We start from the raw sequence: 19,304 nt of genomic DNA, 5'->3' as shown, positions 1-19,304 counted from the left end.
CTTTGGTCCTCATAGAGAGGCTGAGCATTTGTAAAATGGTCATGATCATAATGGTTATTTGCTTCATGTGCATTATACTCCCCCGTGTGGACCTGAAATTTCCATGTCACTTTACGAACTTAGGCACTATAACTAGAATGAAAGCACTGTATGGAGTAAATTGAGAAACACGTCTGTTAAAGTTTATGACCACTATAATATACTATTTAACTTAATCGCTTCTAAATTTCAGGTCCTATGACAAGTGAAAGCTATCTCTCAATTGAGAAAGTAAATGGTATTTTATACATAGCAGGACTTTTCAGTTTAATGTAAGTTTTAAATTTGCCTTTAAATACCATTTTCAAATTGTAACCTATATTAGTAAAGTTCAAAAGTTAAAACCTGCACTTGTATTTAAAACATTTTTTATATTCCCCACAGTATCTATTACATAATACACAATTGAAAAATACCTGTTTAATTTATGCAGGCCAATTTAAATTAATGCAAATAATCAATTACAATTACTAACTTAATGTAGAACTCAACTTACTCTACTTACACTTTCAGTTAAATACATTTAAAAATTTAAAATGATTTTATTTTTAAAAAAGATGACATTAACTCTAGACCAAAAAGGCAAATACTAAAATATTAAAAATTAAAAAGTCTAAAAACACCAGGTGTTGAAGAGGATGTAGATCAATGGGAAGGTTTATGCAATGCTGGTGGGATATAAATTAATGCAATGGCATTGAAAAATAATTTGGCACTATTTTGTAAAATTAAAACACTCACACACCCTAACACGCAATAATTACAACTTAAATATATAGAAGCCGTGATTCTCAAATGTGTAGTCCCTAGACAGGCAGCTGGAACTATGGGAATATGTTAGAAACTCAAATCCTAGTCCCACCCCAGACCTACTAACACTAAAACTTTGGTCCAGCAATGTGTTTTCTCAATTCCTCCAGGTAATTCCAATGCATGCTAAAGTCTGTGAGCCATGGATTGCATGTGTATCAAGATGCATACATATTTATATACATATGTACAAACATACACACACACCTGTGTATATATATATGTATGTATCCATGGAGCACTGTTAATTTAATAGCAAACTATAAAGAAAATAAACAATTCAAATGTCCATTGATAGGATAATGGATAAACTGTGGTAGTATATTTAAATATTTATATTCATACAAAGAAGTAAAAATGAATAATCTACCACTATGTGGGACACTATGGATGGAATCTTAGAAACATTATATTAATAGCCAACTCCAAAAAGACTACATGCAATGAGATACCAAATTAGGATATATTTCACTAAAATGACAAACAAAAAATATATAGTATAGTTATACATACATAAGTGACAAAGCTACTATTAAAAAAGCATGGCAAAGAGAAATGCAAATTCATGAAAATGGGATAGGCAAGGGGAAAGGAAAGTGGATGAATACATTAAGTTATTGGTAATTAGCTATTTCTTGGGTTGTGTGGCAAGCTTACTGAAATTTGTTATACTATTGGCCTTTTAATTTTTATGCATATTAATATTCTTTATTATTTTCTTTTATATGTATCAAATATATTTTAAAACCATTTAACATGAAGAGCAAGCCCTCACAAGGTTCTTATTAATATTTAGATTTCAATAAGCAAAAGTTCACATAGATTTTCAACTGTCTTCAACTCTAACAATATAATGGGTTCAAATCTGGATATATAATATCAACAACATATTTCTGACCTAATAGCAAAGCCAGAAGAAAACAGTTACTTCCTGGACCAAGACTATAAACATCAGTAGAGAATTAAGATCTATTTCACATCCCACTAAGCCTGCAGCCTGGCAAGGTGCCTCCATACAAAGACGGCACTCTATGAGTGTCGGCTGAATGAATAAGGTACCCAAGAGACCTATGCTTTGCACAGCTCATGACTGAATATTCTGAACTTATGTTCAAGAGATACAGAAACTTTGAATTGACATCAGGTTGCTCAGAAGCCACTTGCTATACTCAGGTATCTGAGTCCTCATTTCAATTTTAACGCCAGCTATTAGATGGAATAATAAAAAGAGAACAATGGGAATTCTGAGCATTTGGAGAAAGGATGAAAGGCTATTTTAAAAAATTCAAATTCAAAGAATATGATTTTCTGAACAACATGAGGACTTTTATTGACTGCAGTAAATAGCTCCTAAATGTTTATCCATAAATTTAGTGAAATTTTGCCAAATACCAAATTGACTTTAAACATGAAGAAAAAGAAGTTAAAGAAAAAAATTCTGAAATGGTTTATTTTCATGTGCTGGGAAATATTTTTAAATGTCTTGCTAATTGGGATGATCTCATTCTATCACTGGCTAATATTTCAAAGAAAAATAGTACAAATTAAGGAAGCACTTATGGTTAATAGCAGTTATTAAATAAGAGTTCAAACAGACTTCTTTAAAATCTGGCACTTTCCGACTTCTCAGATCCAAAGAGATCCACCATTAAAAAAATCTCAAAATTTCTATTAGGAGAAGGGGCAGTGCTGCCATTTTCATTATTTGTTCTTGCAGGATTATACTGTCTTCAACCCCCCGATTCTTTGAAGAATCTTTTAAAGCCACTTGGCACTGTGGTGAGGGCTAATTTAGTGAATAAAATGGATAATACGAATGTTAACCTGGTACTTGGTAGCTTCCATGCATCACAACATGCCAAAGTGAACCCACCCAGTGAAGAAGCTGCCCCCCTGAACACACGCCCTGCTCTCAGACTTGGGACCAGTCTGACACATTGGGTCGCGGAAAGCATCTGTGTCTTTCCAGAATGGAACAAAAAAAGTTGTAACATTATTTTATGTTTTTAAGTAAAAACCATAAATCTTAAACTGCACTGGATCCTCTTGTGCAGCCTGTGGTGCAGCATCTCACTGCGGAAAGCACTGTTTTAGAGAATACACAGTCCCCCCTTCCACATCAAAACATCCACTAGTTACACTTTATTGTTTATTCACTAACTAGAGGCCCGGCGCACAAAATTTGCGCAAGGGGCTCGGCCCTCACAGCCGATGCTTCCTCCGGAAGGTTGTCTGGAAGGATGTCCAGAAGGTCATTTGGCTGTCCGGTCTAATTAGCATATTATGCTTTTATTATTATAGATTACACAGAAGAGTCATGATGACCATATTTTGTCCCCTGTAGTGACCCTATACCTTCCAACCCCAGGCTTCATAGCCCTGTCTGGCAACCGCTGAATAAGCTTTATAGGACATTAACTTATCTGAAAAAAAAAAAAAAAAACACAAAACAAAAACTGACATTCTGATGAGCAGGAAACAAAAATACAAGCTACAAATAAGAAGATAATGGAAGTGACACAGATGTTCTAACTGGTGGATGGGAAAATCAAACTCTATTTTGTAGTAATGTTTTTTTCCCCAGCATGTTCTTCAAGAACGTCATGTCATTATTATACCATCATGGCTAAATACAGTCATATGTAAAAATGCAGGCTGTTATGTATTATTCTGCTCTCTTTTGTCAAATAAAAGAATTCTAATTTTATTTTTAATCAGCCGAAGAGAGAGGAGAGGAAACACTGACAACTCTGGCACAGAATGTTTCCCAGCTGAGTAGTAAGGATTATGGCGTGACATTTTTAATATTGACTCATACTAATATTTTTCAATTTGGGTTTTTATGATCTTTTTAATATAAACATTGACCTTTCGTTATTTGAGATGTGTTTTTCCAATCTTCTGAGATTCTCTAGCAAAATATTTTTAAAGCAAATAAAATTTAAATCCAAAAATCTAATGGAATCAAATCTGGACAGCTTAAAAAATGTATTAAAGATAATATGGCAAGACTAACAGAAAAAATTTACAGCATAAATACTTGTGCTTGTTCTAAACATCTTGTCTTTCATGGAATAACACAGCAGAGAGACTGGATGAAAAGGTGCAGCAGAGGCCGTTTTGAGGACATATTACAATTATAACTTTGGAAATGCTAAAGCTTTCTTCTAGTAACAACGTAAGTTTTAGATTGTGAATGTAGTTAACAACAGACAAAACAGGCTTGAAAAAAAAGTTAATACTGGTCAGTAATAATGTAAACCTTGGGAAGCATCTTTTAAGGCAGCATTTATGAAAATTCAAAAACTTGAATTTATGCCAGTTCTGTTTTATATGGGTATTAAATCTCTAAGACCAGAACCCAAAATTATAGTCAACAAACTACAGTGTGGTTCCCATTTTTAGAGCCTGTTTAAAACTGCAGAGTAAGTTGGAAAAGCATTTCTTATACCGTGGCACAATGACACTATTTAGAAATTTACCCTGTTCCCAAATTATGCAGGAGACAAAAGTATTCTGGCAAGTGATCCAGTGAGGCCAATTTGCTTTTACCTTAGGCTCTCAGGCTTAGTTAGTTCTAAAATGTCATTTGGCCGCACCGTCACGTCTGCCTGGAACAGTCACATTTTCCAAAGCAGGCGGACAACTTTCATGGGTGGGGCAAGAGCCGAGAAGGAAAAGGATTCATTCTGGATTGCTCGGGCGCTGGAAAAATATTTAGTACCACACCCTCAACAAAGGCCTAACACAGAGAGGAGTCATGTCAAATGGATCCCTTCTGGCCTGCTGGCACAGTCCCCTAACGAAAATGAGGTGAGATCAAGAGTTCAGAAGTTTGGCGGCGGCGGGGCTCGGGGCACCTAGGAGAGAAGGAACCGCCAGGAAAATGTCCCTCATTTTCGATCCTCTAGTAGACCTAGGATACTGGAGCATTTCATTTATTCACTGACAGAGCTTTATTATTATTATTATTTTTTACCCGATCAAGCCTGCACGCCACCACTTTCCGGCGCAGACCATCAGTCAGCACCCAGGTGGAAAGGAGCGCGTTCCCGGCCGGGGTGTGGGCAGCGGGGTGTTCCGGGAGGCGGTGGGAAGAGGAGCATCAGCGCCCAGCGCTTAGGTGCCAGCAGCCCTCCCGTGCCCGCCGCCCTCCCGGCCCCGCACCGGGACTTGGGAACGACTAAGCGCCCGCTGACCTGCGCCAGTCCCCGGGGCGGCCGGGGAGCCGAAGGGCAGGCTGGAGGGAGGAACCTGGGGGTTGGGAGGAGGCGGCGGGGACCCGATCCTCACCTCCCAGACACCCGCCATCCCGCTCACGCCCACCTCCCAGCCGCTCTCCCCAACTTCAGCCCCGTGCCCCGCCAGCCCGCTCCGCACTCCGCGGCCCTTGGCCCCCCCTCACCCCGCAGCCCGGCCCGCCTCGCCTCCTCCGACTCCCTTACCTTTCCATTCCTGGGGCTGCCGTTAAGGAACAGGGTCACCCGCCTCATCGCGCTGACCCCACCGGGTCCTGAGTGAGTCGCCACCCTCCCACCTGGCTCTTTTCCCACCTTTTTCTTCTCCCGCCCTTCCCCTCCCTCCACCCACTCGGACTCTCCCCCCTTCGCCACCTTCCTTCTCTTATTAGACACACACGCACGCACTCTCCGTCCCACACCCCCGGGGCGGCCTGTCCTCCTGCCCACCCCGCCTCTGGGCGCTTCAGCCAGCCCGGGGCCCTTCCCCCAACCTCCTCCAGAGTGACTCTGAGCTCGACCAATCAACCGGCAGCGCCGGTCAGAACCCCGCCAATCACCACCCTGTACTGGGTGGGCTCATTCTAACTCCGCCCCGGTGGAGGGAAGAGAGCGAGAGAGGCTGCGGTCTGGCAGGGAAGGGTGACCAGCCAATCAGAGCAGAACTTGGAGCCGAGCGGCGGCTCCGAGCGTTACGGAGCAGGCGCAAACCCAACCCCAGGTAGATCTCATCTGCATACGGAGGTGGGGTTTGAGGGAACTGGAGCGCTAGAAGTGACTCACAGGAATCCGCGCCTGCGGCTGTTACCCCCTCCCGGGCGCAACCCTCGGAGGAAACGGCTGTCGTCGGGGCTGGCGGATTGGGTTAGAACCGCTCCATCGTTCTGTCAGGATTGGTCCAATGATTCTTTTCGAAGTTTGCAGCATCCAATCGGAAGACAGGAGGGGCGGTCCGCAGGTCTAACCGTAGGGTTCCTCCGCGAGACTCTCACGGTAAGTAGTCCCCACGGACACGGGTTAACAGGTGTCCCCTCTGCTCCGTGGGTCCCCCGCAGCTGGCGGCCGCTTCTCTCCCGAAATCACGAAACCACTCGTGTTCCCGGGACGGGGAAGTAGAGGCCTGGGAGGTTTCGGGGTGCGCGCGGACACGTGGGGGTGGCGGCGGCGCCGCGGTGCCCAGAGTAACGTCGGTGAGCGAGGGGGCGGGGCGGGCGATTTGAATCCGGAGGCGGGCGGCGGCCGCGCCGAGCTGAAGTGTAGGTTCCGCGGGCGACGGGTCGGGGTGGTTGGCGGCCCGGGACGAGGCAGTCCCCCCAGGCTGCTTGCTGGCTCTCGAGCGAGCCCTTCAGGACGGAAGAGCCGAGGTTTAGAAGGCAAGACCGCCACGACACGCCCGTGCGGCGGCGCGTCCAAAACAATCCCGGGCGAGAGGAGAGCCCGGCTGCGGGGGTCAGGTAGGGCTTGGCTTTCAGAAGCGTCTTCTGCTGCTCCTGCCCCACGGCGATCGGGGTTCTCCTGCGGCCTGGGCTGCTTCAGCCCGTTGTGCTTTTCAACATGCAGCTTTCTGGGGCCCGGCCCGACCCCCTGAATTAGAATTTCCGGGATCCCACCAAGCTAGGCCTGTAGCAGGGTACCCAGATGACTCAGATGTTCGCTAAGATTGAGAAGCTATATGGCCTCTAGCAGCGATTGTCAACCTTTTGTTAATCTCGTGGCACACATAAACGAATCACCAAAATTCTGTTGCATACAAAAATATATATTTTTGCCAATCTGACCAAAAAAAAAAAAATAGGTGTGATTTGCATTCATTTACACCAGACGCCTATTGTGTTGGCTGTTGTCATTTTTTTATTTGACAGTCTAAGGGAAAAAGAGGTCAGGGCGCCCCTGACTAAACAGTCAGGTAGTGCATGTTTTTAAAAATTCTTGCAGCACACTGGTTGGAAATCGCTGGCTTTTAGTATGGGGCTTTTAAAAAAAAAAAATTTCAAACAGCAGTTTCCTCCATGTCCCTCACATTTGAGTTCCAAAGGTATTCTCCACATCTAATTTCATGCCATTGTAGATTGTATTAGAGTTCAGTCTTGAATGAGGATCTTCATTAAATCACATTATTCTGGGGAATGGGGTTATTCTTCTTTTTTTCTCTTCTCTTTTTTTTTTAGATGGATACCAATTCAAAAGACAGCAAGCCCTTTGAAACCAAGGAGCCTGCTATTAATGCTGGTATGTAGTGATCCGTGGCCTCCTTGTGAAATTGAAGATTTAGGTATTTGTCTTGGTAATGATGCTTAATTAGCCCCCTCAACATCTTGTCTGTTTCAGAAAATGCCTCTTTCCCTTGGGGAAATGGGGATCTTGTAACATCTCAGAAGCCTGCAGCTGAAGTGATTGCTAATCCTGGCACACCAGATAATTTTAAATCACCTTTGGACTTTTCCACAGTAACTGTACAGCAATTGGGAATTACATCGGAAAGCTTTGTAAAGAACTCTTCAGGTAAGAGAAGTATTTCAGTGCTTTTAAAGTTTAAAAATAACTGTAATATAACTCAATTTGTTCCCCTATTCTGTGTACCTTATTGCTTTGTGTATCTAAATTGATTGACTCTGAAAACTTGTTTGATCAGAGAGACTTCTGTTGACATGCACAGTTCATCCAGCATAGCAGGAGACCAGGGTCTGGGCCACCCAGCATGATGATGTTCCTAAGTCAGAGTTGTCCTTCCTGCCCAAACTGGAAAAGATTGTGTGTGTAAATCACGTTTTGACCCTACGCATGCGATAGAGGAGTGTGTATACTATAAATAGTAAGACATTTGCCCTGGCCGGTTTGGCTCAGTGGATAGAGCGTCGGCCTGCAGACTGTAAGGTCCCAGGTTTGATTCCGGTCAAGGGCATGTACCTTGGTTGCGGGCACGTCCCCAATGGGGGGTGTGCAGGAGGCAGCTGATCGATGTTTCTCTCTCATCGATGTTTCTGACTATCCCTCTCTCTTCCTCTCTGTAAAAAATCAATAAAATATATTAAAAAAAAAAGACATTTTATGGTCACATATGACAAAAATAAGAGAAATTTGAAGACCAAATAAGAAAATATTACATTGAATGATTGGAGTTTGCTTTTTTTGAAATCACAAACAGAAAATTGGCTCAAACTAATCTTCAAGAAGCAGAAGGAAAATTCCACTGTGAAGTCTGACTTAGATGAAGGAGAAATATGGGAGAGGGATTAGATTTGAGAATGGCATTTAGAAATGGAAGATAATGGGGGTGGTGAAAGTCAAAGGGCACTAGACTAATACCTGATTGAGACAAGACTAAAGTGGCATGAAATTCCATGCTTTCTTCTAAAGAACATCACTCTTAGACCTGTACAAATCTACATTTATTTCCTGTGCTTAGGGATATGGCCAGGATTCAGGGTAATGTGCCAAAACTAGATAGATATCTAAGAGAAACACCTTACCTTGGAGATTTGAGAACAGGAAAGTTCATGTGCCTAGGTGGAGATCTTTCCTTTCAGTTCATGGGAATTAGACTGGGTAATTCAGAAAAAGAGAAAGTTTTGGTCCAAAGCAAGTCATTACTCTGTGTCCTAAAATATGAAACAAAAGTGAGAACTATTAATTATAAATATATTCATACATTCATTCCACACAACTCTGTGTGTGTATGCTATATAATAGAGGAATATGCTAATTATCCGTTACACGGTGAGATGTAATGACCAGATCATGGATCAGCAGGAGGGTGGAGCAGCAAACTACAAGCGGGCAGCGGAAAGCTACAGGAGTGGGCAGGGCAGCAAGCTATGCGGGAGGGGGGAGCTATAGGAGGGCGGGGCAGTGGGCGGAGAGCTATAGGAAGGCGGCAGCGAGCTACTGGCTACAAGTGGGCAGCGGAGAGCTACGGCAGGGTGGCAGCGAGCTATTGGCACACGGATTTGTACGCAGGGCTACTAGTCCTATATAATAAAAGGCTAATATGCAAATCGATTGAATGGCAGACTGACTGGTTGATATGATGTGCACTGACCACCAGGGAGCAGATGCCCAACGCAGGAGCTGCCCCTTGGTGGTCAGTGCGCTCCCACAGGGGGAGCGCTGCTCATCCACAAGCCGGGCTAATGGCTGGCGAGGGCAGCGGCGGTGGCGGGAGCCTCTCCCACCTCTGTGGCATAGCTAAGGATGTCCAACTGTGGGGAGCGGGCCTATGCCATCAGTCGAACATCCCCCGAGGGCTCCCGGACTGCTAAAGGGTGCAGGTCGGCTGAGGGACCCTCCCTAAGTGCACGAATTCGTGCATGGGTGGGGTCCCTCAGGGTGGCCTGTGGGGATTGAGCCAAAACTGGCAGTCCAACACCGCCTGCTGCCCCTGCCTGCTGCTCCCACTCATCCCGTCCCCGCTGCGCCCAGTCAGTCCTGATTGGAAGAGGCTTGTGCCACCGCAGTGGTGCTTGCCAGCCATGAGCCCTGCGTCTGGCGCCTGTCCCAAGGGTGGTGGGGGGTTTGGAATGTGATCGGCCCTCTGGGTAGGCGGTGAGACACCCTTGCCAGCTTGGGATCTGGACCCGTCCTGCTGACGTTTGCGCTGGTTGTCGGGAGCCACCTGGTGGCCACTTTTAAATCGTTTCTTCCTTGTGGAGCGTCTAGGGAGGGGAAGTGGCTTCAGTGCCCAAGGCCAACTTCCAGGAGGCTGGCAGCACTGCTGGGTTCATGCTGGCGGCGCCAGTCCGTTGGTGCCTGGCCTGTTCTCTGGAGATTGGACCTGCAGGACTACTGAGAGAGTGAGTGGCTGCCGCTGGGCTGGTGGACCACCGGGACGGGTTGGACAGCTGAGCGGCGCTCCCGCTGTGGGAGCGCACTGACCACCAGGAGGCAGCTCCTGCATTGAGCGTCTGCCCCCCTGGTGGTCAATGCGCATCATAGCGACCAGTCGACTGGTCGTTCGGTCATTTAGTTGCTTAGGCTTTTACATATATAGACTAGTGGCCTGGTGCACGAAATTCATGCACCAGTCAGGGGGGTTCCCTCAGCCCAGCCTGTACCCTCTCCAATCGGGGACCCCTTGGTGGATGTCCTGTGGGATTGGGCCTAAACCGGCAGTCGGACATCCCTCTTGCAATCTGGGACCGCTGGCTCCTAACCTCTCACCTGCCTGCCTGCCTGATTGCCCCTAACTCCTCTGCCAGCCTGCCTGATCGCCCCTAACCTCTCTGCCTGCCTGCCTTATCGCCCCTAACTGCGGCTGTCTGCCTGCCTGATCACCCCTAACTGCCCTCCCCTGCCGGCCTGATCTTGCCCCCAATTGCCCTCCCCTGCAGGCCTGATGTCACCCCCAACTGCCCTCCCCTGTTGGCCAATTTGGTTCTGATTGGTTGGTTTCTATGCCAGTCAGCGTCAGAATCTCTGCCTCCTTGGTAGCCATTGGCTCCTCACAGTTCACCTGGATTTGGTTTTAATTGGTCAGTTTCTATGCCAGTTAGTGTCAAAAGCTCCGCCTCCTAGGCAGCCATTGGCTTCTCACAGTTAACCCAGATTTGGTTCTGATTGGTCAGTTTCTATGCCAGTCAGCGTCTCCAGGCCTATCTCCAGGCCTGATCAGAGAGGCAGGGCTGATCAGCAGCCCCTGCAGAGGCCTGGAGAGAAACAAAGGCGCAGCTGCTGGCGAAGCCCTGAGAGAAAGAGAGAGGCAATGGCTGATCCACAGCTGCCACGGAGCTGTGGATCAGACCCTGCCTCTCTCTCTGGGCCTATCTCTGGGCCTGACCCGCAGCCCCCTTGGCAGTCAGTGCTGGGTCACTGTGCCTGCACCAGCGGCAGTCAGTGCTGGGTCACCACGGCAACCCAGCACTGACTGCATGATTGACTTCTGGTGTTCAGTCGAGCCTTTGGTCATTTTGGATGTTACGGACCCTAAGTTTTTATATATTAGGATATGTATATATAACTTTTCTTTTTTGAAATCCTCAGCGGAGGATATTTTTCCATTGATTTTTAGAGAGAGAGTGGAAGGGAGGGGGAGAAACAGAGAAAAACATCCCTGTGAGAGAGACACATGGATTGGTTGCCTTTCGCACGTGCCCAGATCTGGGGCCAGGGATCAAGCCTGCAACTGTGGTATGTGCCCTTGACTGGAATCCAATCTGGGACTCTTCAATCCATGGGCTGGCGCTCTGTCCACTGAATCAAACTGACTAGGGGTCCACCCAACTATCATAGCTAATAAAGAGGGAATATGCAGATTGCACCCTCACGCGGTCACAAAGATGGCGGCACCCACAGTGGAGGCGGGGTTTCCAGACACAAGATGGCTTCACCCACAGCGAAGCCCGAGATCCCGTAATGAGCCTTAATGAGCAATCAGCAGGGACCTGAGCCTTCTTGGAGCTGGGCTGGGGCAGGGGACCTCATGTTGCGTCCCCCGCCTGGCGTGGCTTGATGGGGGACCTCAAGGTGCGGCCCCCCACCCCGGTGCTGGGCGGGGGGCCCTCAGGCTGCTTCCCCCGCCCCGGACCGGGGGACCTTAGGCCGCACCTCCCATCCAGCGGGGCTTGACCGGGGAATCTCAGTCCTCATCCCCTACCTGGCGGGGCTTGACGGGGGACGTCAGGCCACACTCCCCACCCCGGTCCTGGGCTGGGGGACCTCAGGCCCCGCCCCTGGCCCTGTGGAGCTTGACGGGGGACCTGAGGCTGTGCACCCTGCCCAGTGGGGCTTGACAAGGGTGGGGCTGGCCAGGTCTGGATCTAGCCCAATGTGGGTGGGACCAGCTGGGTATGGGTCTTGCGTGATTTTGAGGTGCCACGGGTGGGTGGGGACTTGACTCTGGGTCCTGCAGCGCGCCCCAGACTCTTGACAGGAGGAAGATTTTCATATACATTTTACTAATTTTCTTTCATCTCTGACACTTCTATTATAGAGAAAGGGCAAATAGCAAAATTAAAATATTTCCTCTAATTAATCCCCTTTTAATGTGCACGAATTTTGTGCACCAGGCCACTAGTATTTAATAAATACTTCTGTGTACCTGTCACTGTTCCAGGAACATGAAATAAATCAATGGACAAAACAAAGCTTTTGTGAACAATTTTGTCTATAATTCTTTATTTAGATTTCTGTACCATGTGTTTATCATGGTGTCTCTCAGACTGGTATATCACAGATGTTCAGGACATGATTACTGAGGATTGCCTTGTTTTGCTTTAATTTAAAAGAGTTTTCATTATAGGAAAGTCATCATCCTGCCTTAAAAAATCCAGACGACGTTCTGCAGTTGGTGTTCGGGGCTCTCCTGAAACAAACAATCTGATTCGTTTCATTGCTCAGCAGCGGAATTTAAAGAATGCAGAGAAGTCTCCTTTGACACAGGATTTCCATTTTCCGGTATGATTTTCTTTAATTTCTGTCATGAATTCTAGGGGAATGTTTTGCCGTTGTAAAGTGTTTCTACCTTCCTGTTTTGGATCTGGAGAGAGGGTATTTCTCTGTCTTACAGAAAATGTGCAGTTAATGTAAATGATGTTGAGCATGTAAATAGGTTTACAGTAGTTCATGTGGAAAATAATACAATAATAAATAATATTACAAGAATTAATTGTTTTGCAACTATAAACCTACTTTTGCCAACCCCTGTTATAAGAGTCTGGATAGAAATGGCTTTCTAGAGGAGCTTTCTTTTTTATTTTACAAAATTTTTTTCTAGTTAATATCTATTTTTCTGTAGTGATGTGAAGCAGTGATTTCCAACCTTTTTCTTTAGCTATCATATCTCTAAGTGTGTAACTTTTTTGTGACTACTATATGTTGGCATATAGGGCAAGAGTTCCCAGGACAAAATGTATTTGGGATAACCTGTGGAAGGGAGCAAATGATTTGCCTGCTGATGGGGAACTATTCAGATACTTTTCCTGGTTTTTAGTAGAATAACACAAGTCAAATAGTAGTGCAAGTCTTGCTATGAAAGACAACAGTCCCCAGTTTATTCTTCTTGAAGGACAACTGCTTTTGCCTCTTGTGGTATTGGCCTTCATATTTTAAAATGTACTTACATTGTCCACTTCTTTATTTTTCATTTTTAGACAGTATTTGTGCGTAGGCCATATAGTGTAGTGCAGTAGTTCTCAAAGTTTATCTGCAGATTCCTGGGGATCCCTGAGTTCCCTTCAAGATGTCTAAACTATCTTTTGTAAATGTCCTAAGATGGTATTTGCCTTTTTCACTGTGTTGATGTTTACATCCATGGTGCAAAAGCAGTGCTGGGTAAAACTCATGGCACCAAGTTGTCATTTTATTCATCACTGACAAGCATTCACAAGAAATAGTAATAATGCCAGTTTCACTTAATATCCTGATGAAGCAATAAAAATTACACATTTTAGTAATTCTCAACCCTTGAATGTTATGTGTGATGAAAAGGGAAGCATGCATCAAGTACTTCCAAAGTATATACAGAAGTGTGGATGTTTTGAGGAAAATTAAGTGTGATTATTTGAGCTCTGAGTTGGACTAAACACTTTTTTCATGGAACATAATTTTTACTTTAAAGAAAGATTGGTAGACATCATGGTTAGTCAGACTTGGGAATGTGGCTGACATTTTCTCAAAAAAGTATGTGCCACTTAAAGGAAAAACTGAGATACTTCTTACCAATGAAAAAAATTTAAAGTTTCCAAGAGAAAATTGGAATCTTAGAAAAAATTCACCACCATTAGCTTGATAACTTCCCAGTAGCTAGAGTTTTCTGATAGATCAGTGGGTTTATTAATGAGTGATGTTTTGATATTGCATAGTAAAATGTGTCAACATTAAAAATCTGCATAGATGAGTGAAGCCATATTTTCCAAATTACAGTGCATACAAAATATACCCTCAAATTGCAAGATAGACCCATAGATTATTTAAAAAAATTTTTTATTCATTTTTAGAATGAGAAATGAAAATTTTGCTTTTTCACATCTTCTAGCCATAGTTTCCCAACACTCTCCACTTTCCCATTTTTTCCAATACAGTTAATTACATTTTTTGTTTAAATTAGGGTTTGGTGTGCATATTTAACCATGCAGACATTTTTTATAAGCTACCACGTAGTATGTTATGGTCATAGTCCTTTCTTGCACAACTTTTGTTTTTCCTGTAGGTTAATAATTACTCTTTTTTGTTTGTTTGTTTAATCTTTTAATTTATCATACAATCTCGTCCCAAAAATTTGACAAGAGTTATAAATCTTAAGAGTCTATCAATTCTTTTCTTTTTTCCTAGTGCCCTCTGTCTTCTTCCTATTGGCTTGGTTGTCACTAGTTTTGTTGGATAGCTGTCATTTTGTGATTTTTTTCCCCACCATCTGTGGTAATTCTCTTTTCCTCTCCAATTTGAATTCCCTGTTTCCTTGACCGAATATCTTTCTCTTGTCTGGGTTTACTACCTCATTTTTCTGGAACTCTGCACAGCTGACAAAGTTTATTCTACCAGCATATTGTGTTATAGGTTGTCTTAGTATAACAGAAATCTGGGTTGGACATTAATTTTTCATCAATATTTTGAAGACATTGTTCCATTGTATTTTAGCTTACAGAGCTAAAGAATCCTGTTCATTTATTCAATCAACACATATTTTTATTTCCTATCCTTTAAGTGGCCTGCTTTTTTCAAAATTTAAAAATAGTTAAAAAAAAGTACTATATTAGTTTAAGGTTTACAACCTAGTTACCGTATTTTCCGGCGTGTAAGACGACTGGGCGTATAAGATTTTCCTGGGTTAAAAAGTCTTCTTATACGCCTGAAAATACGGTACCTTTTCTGAAACAATCCCCACCCTCTGTTCCATCGTTCCTGTTACAATTACTGTGTTTTCCGGCGTATAAGACGACTTTTTAACCCAGGAAAAACATATATGCCGGAAAATACGGTAATCAGTTTTTATTTACCTACTGATGTAATAGCCATGCAAAATTATTGTGTTATTATTGACTACTAAAGGCCCATTGCATGAAATTTGTGCACTGGTAGGGTCCCTCCCTTCCCCATTCCGGCCCTTCCCCCTGGTCGAACTCCCGGACAAACTCCTGGTTGAGCGGGCAATTTGCATACTATGCTTTTATTATATAGGATATCCCCTATTCTGTACATTAAATCTCTGTGACTTATAACTGGAAATTTGGACCTTTTAACTCTTCACCTTTTTTGCCCTTCCCCCAAACTCCTTTCCTTCTGGCAGCCATCAGTTTGATCTCTGTTTTCATGAGTCTTTCTGTTTATTTTGTTTGTTTGCTTTGTTTTTTTTTAATTCCACATATACGTGAAATCATACGGTATTTGCTCTTCTCCATCTTATTTCATTTAGCATAATACTCCCTAGGTCCATCCATGTTGTCCCAAATGGCAAGGTTTTATTCTTATGTCTGAGTAACATTCCACTGTGTGTGTGTGTGTGTGTGTGTGTGTGTGTGTGTGTGTTTAGGCTGTTTCCATATTCGCCTATCCTATATAATATCCTATATAATAAAATCCTAATATGCAAATCAACCAAACGGCAGAACGACTGGTCGGCAGGGGATGGGGCCGGTGAGCGGGTGGCGCCAGGCCAGCCAAGGCAGGTGCCAGCAGGCCAAGGGAAGGGATGGTGGCGACCGAGCCTCTAGTCCTATATAATAAAAGCCTAATATGCTAAGTGTCCGGTCGTCCAGTCAGCCATTCAACCAATCAAAGCGTAATATGCTAATGATATGCTAAGGCTGTTCAACTGCTTACTATGACATGCACTGACCCCCAGGGGGCAGACACTCCGACCAGTAGGTTAGCTTGCTGCTGGGGTCCGGTTGATCGGGACTGAGTGACATGGGCTGGACACACCCTGCAGTCCTCCCACGGTCCCTCCCCAGCTGGCCAATCTCTCCCGCACCCCTCCCAGGCCCTGATCGTGTACCGGTGGGGTCTCTCGGCCTGGCCTGCACCTTCTCGCAATCCGGAACTCCTCGGGGTTTCTTGGAGAGCCGGTTTCGGTATGACAGCGGAATGATCGGTCACTATGACACGCACTGACCACCGGGGGCAGACACTCAACGCAGGAGCTGCCCCTTGGTGGTCAGTGGGCTCCCACAGGGGGAGCACTGTTCAGCCAGAAGCTGGGAGCCTCTCTTGCCTCCGCGGCAATGCTAAGGATGTCTGACTGACAGCTCCCGGACTGTGAGAGGGTGCAGGCTGGGCTGAGGGATCCCTCCCCTCCCGCCAGTGCACGAATTTTGTGCACCGGGCCTCTAGTCCTACCTAATAATAGACAAATATGCAAATTGACCATACCTTCACTATGCCCACGATTGGCCAGGAGGCGCGGGGAGGGCGGGACTCAGGGTGGCCAGGGTGGCCGATTGGGCCGGCGGGACACTGAGCTCGCGTTGCCAGTGGCGGCGCGAGCTCAGCGTCTGCGCCATGGCTGTGCTGCGGCACAGAAGGGGCCTCTGGGGCAGCGAGCTCACGTCCCGCCACGGACCATCAAAAGCGGGGGAGCTGGGTGCCTGTCCGCTCAGGCACCCAGCTCCACCGTGATTGAAAGCAAAAGCGTGTAAGGGACCCTACACGTGCATGATTTAATCATGCACTGGGCCTCTAGTCTAATCTAATAATAGACAAATATGCAAATTGACCGCACCTTCGCTACGCCCAAGCCACGCCCACCAGCCAATCAGGACGAATATGCAAATTATCCAAACAAAGATGGCGGCTAATTTGCATATCACGACAGCGTAGAAAGAAGCCAAGAGCTGCAGAAGGGAGCAAAGCTGCAGAGAAGCAAGCAAGCCGGGGGGAGGAGAAGGGAGGAGCGGAGGTGGGGCCGGGGGAGAAGGAAGTTGAGCAGGCGGGGCCGGGGGAGAAGGGGCGGGGCCTGGGGAGAAGGAAGTTGAGCAGGCGGGGCCGGGGGAGAAGGGGCGGGGCCGGGGGAGAAGGAAGTTGAGCAGGCGGGGCCGGGGGAGAAGGGGCGGGGCCGGGGGAGAAGGGAGGAGCGGAGGCAGGGCCAGGGGAGAAGGGAGGAGCGGAGGCGGGGCCAGGGGAGAAGGGAGGAGAGCGGGCTGGCGGAGAAGGCGGGCCGGCGGAGAAGGGAGGAGCGGAGGCGGGGCCAGGGGAGAAGGAAGGAGAGCGGGCTGGCGGAGAAGTTAGAAAAGCAGGGGGCTGGCGGAGATCGCGGGGCAGGGGACAAGGGAGGAGAGCAGGCAGGGTGGGGTAGAGTGCAGCAGGAAACCCTATTGCAGGATTTTTCCTGCAACGGGAACGCTAGTCCTACCTTATAAAAGAGAAACATGCAAATTGACCGCACCTTCGCTACGCCCACAGCCAATCAGAGCGAACAAGATGGCGGTTAATTTGCATATGCGGGCGCTGAGCGGCCTGGGTCCAGGAAACATCCTCCGGACCCAGTCTGCTCCTAGCCTGTAGGCCCGTGCTTAGGTCCTGAGCAGCAGGGGTCCCAGAACGCCCCCTGGCCACTCAAAGCCTATGGGTGTAGGCGCCAAGCCCCACCCCCAGCGGCTTACAAAGGCTCCTGCACGAAGCGGCGGTTTGGGGCCACGCCCCCAGCCAGGCGCCCAGGACTGGGGGCTGGCTGCTGGCCTCTGGCGTGTGCCGAGACCCTGGCGGCCACTGCTGCATACTGCCAGGGGTCCCTGCAAGCCTCGAGCCTGGGGCCCATGGTGGGGCTGGCTGCTGGCTTTGGGGCGTTTGGAAACGGGGATATTCCCGCCCCGCCCCATAGGCTTTCCAAGCTCCAGCACCAAGTGGCGGTTTGTGTCCACGCCCCCAGCCTAGCGCCCTCCACAGGGGGATGGCTGCTGGCCTCTGGGGTGTGCGGAGACCCCGGCAGCCACCATCAGGTGGCAGGGACACGCCCCTAGCCCAGTGGACACAACCCAGGGGCTGCATGAGCTGCAGAGGATACACCTTTTTTAAAAAAATTTTTATTGATTTTTTTTTTTTTTTTACAGAGAAGAGGGGAGAGGGATAGACAGTTGGAAATATCAATGAGAGAGAAACATCCATTAGCTGCCTCCTGCACACTCCCCACTGGGGATATGCCTCCAACCAAGGTACATGCCCTTAACAGGAATCAAACCTGGGACCCTTCAGTCTGCAGGCCCATGGTCTATCCACTGAGCCAAACCAGTTTGAGAGTAAATACCTTTTCTGACAACTCATTGGCTAAGCTCCCTGTAGGCCACCACTTGCAGTGTTCTTGGTAATTTGGGTTATAAGAATCCAAGAAGGTGATCTAGGGTTTTTCCACCACACTCTTGAAGGAAAAAATGAAGGTCCCTTGAGGGGTCCCAGATTGGAGAGACTGCAGGCTGGGCTGAGGGACAACACCCCTTCCCTGGCCCCCTCCCCGCCGGGCACGTATTTCGTGCACCGGGCCTCTAGTATATATATAAAAGCCTAAACGACTGGCTGATCCGCCAACCATCTGACCAGCCAGTAGCTATGACATGCAATGACCACCAGGGGGTAGATGCTCAATGCAGGAGCTGCTGAGCTGCAGTGACTTAGCAGCAGTGGTTCTCAGGTGATGTACCTGGAACCAGAGAGGGGGGAGCCCGATTCCGGGGTGCGTCACCTGAGAACCGCCCTCTCGCAATCCGGGACCCCTTGGAGGATGTCACAGAGCCAATTTTGGCCCAGTCCCTGCAAGCCAGGCCAAGGGACCCCACCAGTGCACGAATCCATGCACCCGGCTTCTAGTTTGTGAATAATGCTGCAGTGAACATAGGGGTATATATATCTTTTTGAATAAGTCTTTTTGTTTTCTTTGGATAAACCCAAATGTGGACTTGCTGGGTCATATGGTAGCTCTGTTTTTAATTTTTTGAGGAAACTCCATAGTGTTTCCGTAATGGCTGTACCAATTTACCTTTTCACCAACAGTACACAATGATTGTTCCCTTTTCTCTACATCCTTGCCAACACTTATTGTCTTTTTGATAATAGACTGATAGGTGTGAGATCATATCTCATTGTGGTTTTGATTTGCATTTCCCTGATGATTAGTGATGTTGAGCACCTTTTTGTGTATCTGTTTATTTTATTTGGAAAAACATCTATTGAGATCTTCTGCCTATTTTTTAATTGTATTGTTCATTCTTTTGCAATTGAGTTGTATGAGTTCTTTATATATTTTGGATATTAGTCCCTTATCACATATAGAATTTGCAAATATTTTCTCCTATTGGG

At 46.5% G+C, this 19,304-nt stretch overlaps 2 protein-coding genes across 7 annotated transcripts in view; one reads left to right on the top strand and one right to left on the bottom strand.

Annotated features, from left to right (window-relative positions):
- The window catches only part of KCTD9 (potassium channel tetramerization domain containing 9), a 42,295-nt gene extending 36,800 nt beyond the window's left edge, over window positions 1-5,495 (bottom strand). Inside the window, exon 1 of the mRNA XM_079772501.1 lies at window positions 5,295-5,495. Coding sequence (XP_079628627.1) covers window positions 5,295-5,342 — 48 coding nt within the window. The 5' untranslated portion in view covers window positions 5,343-5,495. The remainder of the gene's footprint in view (window positions 1-5,294) is intronic.
- Window positions 5,496-5,707: 212 nt separating this feature from the next.
- CDCA2 (cell division cycle associated 2) overlaps window positions 5,708-19,304 on the top strand; it is a 75,096-nt gene continuing 61,499 nt past the window's right edge. For 4 of the 6 annotated variants that reach the window (XM_079772498.1, XM_079772495.1, XM_079772500.1 and 1 more), the window contains exons 1-4: window positions 6,299-6,541; window positions 7,256-7,316; window positions 7,416-7,589; window positions 12,322-12,476. In XM_079772498.1, the coding sequence (XP_079628624.1) occupies window positions 7,256-7,316; window positions 7,416-7,589; window positions 12,322-12,476 (390 nt within the window). In that variant the 5' untranslated portion in view covers window positions 6,299-6,541. The other 2 variants (XM_079772496.1, XM_079772497.1) reach the window with 2 other exon arrangements.

This window comes from Cnephaeus nilssonii (assembly GCF_951640355.1).
Source record: "Cnephaeus nilssonii genome assembly, chromosome: 5".
Classification (NCBI taxonomy): Eukaryota; Metazoa; Chordata; class Mammalia; order Chiroptera; family Vespertilionidae; genus Cnephaeus; species Cnephaeus nilssonii.
The sequence above is the reverse complement of the archived record's forward strand: the minus strand, read 5'-3'. Positions and strand labels throughout refer to the sequence as shown.